At 32.5% G+C, this 7833-nt stretch overlaps 1 protein-coding gene across 1 annotated transcript; it reads left to right on the top strand.

The window, feature by feature from the left end:
* The first annotated feature begins 2117 nt into the window (after nucleotides 1–2117).
* Nucleotides 2118–4041, top strand: LOC149405454 (feruloyl CoA ortho-hydroxylase F6H1-3-like). Its single transcript, XM_089607206.1, has 2 exons — nucleotides 2118–2690; nucleotides 3325–4041. The coding sequence occupies exons 1-2, from the start codon at nucleotides 2179–2181 to the stop codon at nucleotides 3896–3898; spliced, it is 1086 nt and encodes a 361-aa protein (XP_089463332.1). The 5' UTR covers nucleotides 2118–2178; the 3' UTR covers nucleotides 3899–4041.
* Nucleotides 4042–7833: the final 3792 nt, after the last annotated feature.

Raw genomic sequence — 7833 nt, 5'->3', positions numbered from 1 at the left:
AAATAATTATAAATAATCATTAGATTCGAAGGGCATAAATAGAATGTTAAAAAGTCTAAATAATGTCACATCAACATGATAATTATTTACTTAAAATCTATTTATTTTTTTATTATATAGCAAATTTTTAATTACTGATTATTTATTTGATGGTTTAATTACTCAATTAATTTTGATTTATTAATGGTCTTTTCCTGTAGTAGCCATGGACGTTTCCAAGTCCGCCGAAAAGACGACCTCAACACAATTTTTTTGTTTAGCGTATACGTGACATTTCAAATCCGTCGTTTTTATTATCACGTGCCCGTTTGACCAGAAACCAATAGTAACAACTTTGATATTATACCATGTTATGAATCATGATACCGTGTCTCACAAGCCAAAAGAAGAAGAAAAACAAAATTACTCTCTGCTCTGTGACAACAACCGCTCAACACAACCCACTTAAGAGACACATTGATTTATTGGCTCATAAACCTTGAAGATGAATATCCGAATTAGGCTTTAAAAATTAGTAAAGAGTTCACAACAAGCAAGCTCAACCAAAGTCGAACAACTAGTGGTGGCATTATAATTTTGACAAAAATGGTATATATTTGGTTTTTTCTCAACACAGTGAGAAATACAAAACAATTTTTTGCTAAATAATCAATTATTAAAACTAATGGATTTATAACTAGGCTTTATAAATTAGTAAAGATTTCGCAACAAGCAAGCTCAACGAAAGTCAAATGATTGGTATCATAATTTAATAAAAATAATGACAAAACCAGAAATCTAGATTAGACAGGTTAATTTGCAAAAAAACTATTTAACTGGGGCTGATTTGTAAATTTTGATGATAAAAAATGTAAAAATAAAATGAAAAATGGGCAAATAATGCCAAAAAAAATGAGGGGGACTATGACCCACCCTGAACTGGTGCTGACTTCATGCCTATATAGATATATATTTTTTTTTCTTGACACCACGCGAGAAAAACAAAATAATACTCTAGCTAATAATATAATTATTAAAATTAATGGATTTATAATTAGGCTTTGAATATTAGTTAGACTTCACGGTAAGCAAGCTCAATTAAAGTCAAACGAGTAATGGCATTGTAATTTTAACAAAAATGGTATATTATTTTTATTTTTCTCAACAAGAATTACAAAATAATGTCAATTTAAGTAAGCATAATTTAACTAGTCCTTAATTATGCAAATCAAAACCGGTACCCTAATAGTGTAGAGCGTAATAGCTAAGATCTTAAAATGAGATGATTTCACAGAAAAATAAAAATCAAGAAAAACAAAAACAAAAATATAAATAAAAATAAAAATCAAGAAAAACAAAAACAAAAAAAAGAGCAGCAACAAAAACAAAAAAGATCGATTTTCAGATTTGCGTGTCTCTCTCTTGACCCATTTAAGTTTTTAAAAGTGTAAAAAAAATTGAAAAAGGCAACTTTGAGTATTTTACAAATGAATTAGTTTCAAATTTATTTTACTAGCTAAAAGTTTAAAACTTATATTTATTATTTTACTAGCTAAAAATTTATAACTCGCGACTATTTTACAAATGAATTAGTATTAAATAATTAATTAGCACAATTATCAGTTGATTGCACACGATATATGGAAAAGAAATAGGTCTATTACATATTAAACACGTCTGGCTGAATACAAAAATCCTATCAACTCCACAGTCTTTGTATAAACCTCTTTTTTCATAACGTTTAATGATGCGGATATTAGACTTAATTTGAATATCGTGATATATCGTAGTCAATAAAAAGCGTACACACACACCAACCCCCATATATAATATATATATATATATATATATATATATATATATATATATCATAACAAAAACCTCTCAAATTCACTTTACTCAATTAACACGTGATAATAAACATAACAAGAGGAGTCTATGCCAACATTTAGTCCTCAACGCAAAAGCGTTGTTGCCATTATTTCTACAAGTCAATTTCTTACTACCGCATGAACGTTTTGACCATCATCAATTTCAATGTAAAATATTTGAACCATTGTACAAAGATAACGGCGAGGTATACCAAATCACTTGAGGAGGGTATATAAATAGATGCCAAAAATATCAAACTTATCAAACCACAATCTTTTCTCTAAAATACATTCTTTACCTCTCATAGATATCATATAACCACAAACAATGGCTCCAACCATTTCAAACAACACTGACACTGACACCTCTAAGTACATTGCTGAATTCGTGATCAAGAAAGGACTCGGAGTGAAGGGTCTCTCCGAAACCGGCCTCAAAACCCTTCCCACTCAATACATTCAGCCGATGAGAGAGAGGATCGACGTGGACGACGTCGTGGCCGGAGAAGCGATTCCGATCATCGACATGTCGGGTTCGGACGATGAGAAGATTGCGAGCTCGATCTGCGACGCGGCGGAGAGATGGGGCTTCTTTCAGATCGTGAACCACGGCGTTCCTCTGGAGACTCTGGAAAGGGTTCAAGCCGCGACTCACCGCTTCTTTGGGATGCCAGCCGAGGAGAAGAACAAGTATTCGAAGGAGAATTCGGAGTCGAACAACGTGCGATACGGCACGAGCTTCACTCCTCAGGCCGAGAAGGCATTGGAATGGAAGGACTTTCTCAGTCTCTTCTTCGTCTCCGAGGAAGAAGCTTCGGCTTTGTGGCCATCATCGTGCCGGTACGTAACCTTATGATCATACGATTTCATCTCAAAATTAATTGATAAATATTGTTAGTACTTATCAATTGAATTCTTAGCATACGCCCTATCAAATGCGGCATGAGAGTAGGTCTGCGCATGATCCGTTTAAAATCGGTCTCTAAACTGATAAAATCATTACGGATATGGAAAAATTGAGATCATGCCGAATCATTTAAGAAAATAAACCAAACAAGACCAAACCGATCTAAATCGGTTTGGTCTTATTTAACCGGTTTAAAATATTAGAAATATGTTTTTTTTTAATTATTTATACAAATTCAAAGAGAAATTAGCTAAAAAAATATTTACAAATATTAACATAAAAATTTCAGTGATTCATATGTTCAACACAAATAAGTAGGTCGGTTTAGAATGATAAGTTTTTTTTTAAATAAAACTTAAAACCCGAAAATTGGACCTATCCTATCTAAACCGTGGTTTTAGTTTTTGAAATTGGATCTCATCGCTTTAGACTGGTCTAAAAAATTTGGCATACTAATTTGCCATTGCTTACATGAGAGTACCAAGAGATATATTCAAAAGCGAGATAATTCTACGTACCAATATGCATGAAGCTATAAATTCTAACAAAATTCACTGCTATTTTCAGGGACGAAGCCATCGAGTACATGAAGAAGAGCGAAGGGGTAATCAAGAAACTACTTGAGGTGCTAATGAAGAGGCTAAACGTCAAAGAAATAGACTCCCAAAAGGAAAACATGCTTATGGGTTCTAAGAGAATCAACATAAACTATTACCCTATTTGTCCGAACCCCGAGCTCACCGTCGGAGTCGGTCGTCACTCCGATGTCTCGACGCTCACAATCCTCCTCCAAGATGGGATCGGAGGACTTTACGTTCGCGACGAGAAGAGAGATAGTTGGATTCACGTCCCGCCGATCAAAGGCTCGCTCGTGATCAACATCGGCGATGCACTTCAGATCATAAGCAACGGACGGTACAGAAGCGTCGAGCACAGAGTCGCGGCCAATGGAAGCAGCAACAGAATTTCGGTGCCGATATTTGTGAATCCGAGGCCTTGTGATGTCATCGGTCCTTTGCCGGAGATTCTGGCCACGGGAGAGAAGGCGATATATAAGGAAGTTTTGTACTCCGATTATGTCAAGCACTTCTTTAGGAAGGGTCACGATGGAAAAGAAACGGTTGATTTTGCAAAGATATAGTAAAATCTTTCAAAGCAAGTAAATTTCACTACTATAATTGCTGTACGTACGTGGTGATAATTATTTCTTCCTATTAATTTTTTTTTCATGCAAATAAAATTGTATATCAATCATTGTACTGAAATAATATATATCTATATATATGTTTATTTTCCTTTCTTTTAATGTTTTCATATATGTTTTTAAGGATTAATTACATATTTTAACTCTTACATCATGTACCAACATGTTCACTCAAACCTGTAAAATAGCATATATGTCCTTAGACCATCTCCAACCCAAAAACCAAATTTGGTATAATTTTATACCAAATTTAGTACAGCTACAGACCAAATCTCACCCAAAAATATATTCTCTTTTAATACTTTTCAATATTACTTTATATTAATTTTGTATTAACCCCTCTATTAATATGTTATGCCAATATTAATCTTATTAAACATTAATTTTTTTTTCTATGTCAACAATATTAAATTAATTTATATTCATACTAAATATTATGTTAATATTACAATATTAAAATATAAAAATTAACTAATAAAAACAAATATTATTTTGGGGTAACATTAATAGAACAAAGATATTACATAAACATTGCATTTCGTATGTAAAATTAAATATTTCTAATATAATAAATTAACTATTATATGGCGTACGTTGTAAGTTTAATTTTTATTTAAGATTGTATTTGTATAATTATTAGTATAATTGGTATGTATTTTATTTGGTTGTATTGTGCTTAATTAATATTATGTATTATTATCAATATCATATTATTTACTCTTTTTTAATTGATAATATGTATTTTTTTGTGTGATTGGTTACAGAGAAAATGAAGGAAAAAAACACGATGCCTATGGAGGAAATCTTCAGATGCCATTTTCCTCGATGGACTCCAATCGCTTGACTGTTGGATATGGTCCCTGAATCAATACATCAAAGTCATAGACACACACATAGTTTCTACAACAATAGAGAAAAATAGGAGAAGGAATTTGATTTGCAAGGAAAAAATAATTATGGAGAGATTTTCTATTCTTTTTTTTTAATAATAAAAAGGAATTTAACAAAATTAAAACTAACAAATATGACCAAGTCTAGATTAAAATAACCCAACAAATTCCCCCCTAATCTAGACTTCGATACTACCATCTAGATCAACGGCAAGAGTCTTCTTCTTGTACATCGACTACAAAAGCGCCGGCTCTTCATCGGCTTCGTAAATGACGTTCGCCACTTCATCTCGATCACGGCGGGGTTTTTGGCACTCCGACGCATAGTGACCGTACACATCGCAATTAAAGCACTTAATCTTGCTTTTATCGCGACCTCGGCCACGGCTATCACCGCCATTTCCACCACTCCTCTTCATCCGCGACACCCACTCCGAGTGTGTGAGAAGCAAATTTCCTTCTTCCTTCTCGTTGTAGCCACGAAGCCTCTCTTCGTGTAACGACCCGACTTTTCGTACCGTCTTACTTATCTTGCTTTTTAAACTTTAGAAAATTCTTTAGAAAACTTGGAGGAATATTTTTTTTTAAAACACATCGAATCAAGGAGAACTAAAATTTTAAAGATCTTAAAAAGAAACAAAAGTATTTTTAAAAAAATATGAAAATTGCATATCGAACATTTCATGAGAAGTATTTAACCAAAATTGAAATACGAATTTGAAACAAAACATAACAGCAAACGTACTAAAACATAATCCATAATCTAAATCTCAACCAAAAATATTAAACTCTTTGAAACTTCGAAATAAATGAAAATAAAAACCTTTAAAAATTATTTCTTAAAAACTCGTAGCGGAAGACTTATTTCGTGAATGGAAACCATGACCCAACCCTCTCGCTATCGACGCCGCTAGTCCGCCCTGCTCAGTTCCTTGCAAGTTGTTTACCTACAACACAGACGTATATTTTTTTTTCGAAGAGATGAGCTTACGCTCAGCGAGAATAATATAAAGTTCACAAAAAAAAGAGTAATGCAATACATGAACCGGTTATTAGTATTTTAAAACTAAACGGTGACTTGATCTTTCTTTTCTTGATTCTATCAACTTTTAATTCGGGGTGCCCCTAGGGTAGTCGTACCTATTTCAGTGCACACTTTAGAGACGAAGATATGGGGTTGCAAGGTCCCACACTTCGCTCTATCTTATAAATTTATTAGGGCCTCGGCCCGAGAAATTTCCCCATTTGGGCCCATAAGTCGGCTCGAGAAATTCTCCTTAAGACCTCCATAGCTCGAGGCGGTACGACTCCCTTGCTTATCTTTATCTTTTCACTTTTTTTTCGTTACATGCACGAATGACGTATGACATACAATAAACATGATAACATGACTAGAAAAAGAACATGATATAAGTATTCTAATTTATAACATATCATCACATAACATATCATACCATATCATATCATCACATAGCATACCATACCATATCATATCATAAACTCAACATATCATAACATATCCTTCATAATTTATCATACCATACCATATCATATCATTACATAATTACATACTATACCATATCATATCATAAACTCTGCATCCATAACATATCATTCATAATTTATCAAATCATATCATATCACACATATGTCAACAATCACATAATAACAATAAAAAAAATATTATTAACTCATTCAGATCATATACTTATCGTATTTTATTTTGAACTAATCTGTGTTGCAGTGAGATTATTCTCACCTGTAAATCGGAAGTTACGATCGTAGATCCTTGACGGAAACAGACGCTTTAAATAACTCAGAACCTAATCGAATGAATCGATAGTTAACTTTATGCTAATTATAACATTTAATACACTACTAGGATTCTGCAAATTTTCTTGATTGCAGCTGAAAGAAAAAATCACTTAAATACCCTTGGGCTCGGGAAAAATAAAACTTTGAAAACAAAACTGGAAAAATTACTATAAGAGGTCAAAAATATTTTGAACATTTTCTCCTGAAGTGACGTGGTCGAAATTGGTTTGGAACATTAAATAAAATATTAGAGGCTTAAAACACAAAAAGTCGCTCTCTTTTTTAGAGGACTGATTTAAAACGAGTCTGCGCGCTGCTCGAAAATAAATCCGAAAATATTCTTTGTGCATCCAAAAAAAATTCTAAAACTTAGATCACAAAATGATATCATATAAATGAATCTCATATTAAAGTTTTAGATTAAAAAGAAATTTAGAGATATTTAAACCAAGAACGTTTTTTTTCAAAATTTGGCGGACCGGAAAAATCAGTGTATGCACTGTTTGGATAAAACTCATAAAATAATATTCATAGCTTTAAAAATTATAAAATTTAAACCACGACTGAAAAACATATGGAAGTAGACGCTGTAAAAATATTAGCTTAAAAAACAGTCATAGGTATTTTAACAAAAATTGACTTTGTCACTGCTCGAAACTTATTTCATAAACCTTCAGCCTATTCTTTTCTTCTCCATAAACAGTATTAAATCATAAGAACAAAGAAGAGTATGAAAGCACCAAGACCACAAAATTACCTCTCTAATTGAAGAAAAGTTCACTCCTAACACTCCTAAATAGGAGAGGTTTTGAAAACGGGTGGTTATTGTTTTGAGGGAAAGACAAAGTGGGATAGAGATGAATAGGTGGGAGATAGATCGTGAGAGAGTCTGGAAGAAAAGAAATAGGGTGCGCTATAGAAAAAAAAAAAACAAACAAACCCTAATGTAACGTGGTTAAAGCTTCTTATTACTTCTTGTTTTTATTTTAAGAATTTTAAAATATATAATATATAGTTAGGAAACAAGATTACACGTACTCCTGATGTTACTCTTTAATATATAAGCAAATAACAAATAACTTTTAATTTATTATTATTTCTTTGGCTCTAGGTGGAACACAGTTTTCAACTTGTTGCTATATATATGCAACAGTTGATCGTAAACCA

Source organism: Urtica dioica, chromosome 2, assembly GCF_054948205.1.
Source record: "Urtica dioica subsp. dioica isolate 48M chromosome 2, U.dioica_male_clone48M_v1_H2, whole genome shotgun sequence".
NCBI classification, from domain to species: Eukaryota; Viridiplantae; Streptophyta; class Magnoliopsida; order Rosales; family Urticaceae; genus Urtica; species Urtica dioica.
The sequence above is the reverse complement of the archived record's forward strand: the minus strand, read 5'-3'. Positions and strand labels throughout refer to the sequence as shown.

Coding starts and splice junctions, on each gene's coding strand:
- LOC149405454 (XM_089607206.1), top strand. CDS start 2,179: ATGGCTCCAACCATTTCAAACAACACTGACACTGACACCTCTAAGTAC. Junction 2,691..3,324: donor TTGTGGCCATCATCGTGCCG/GTACGTAACCTT, acceptor TGCTATTTTCAG/GGACGAAGCCATCGAGTACA.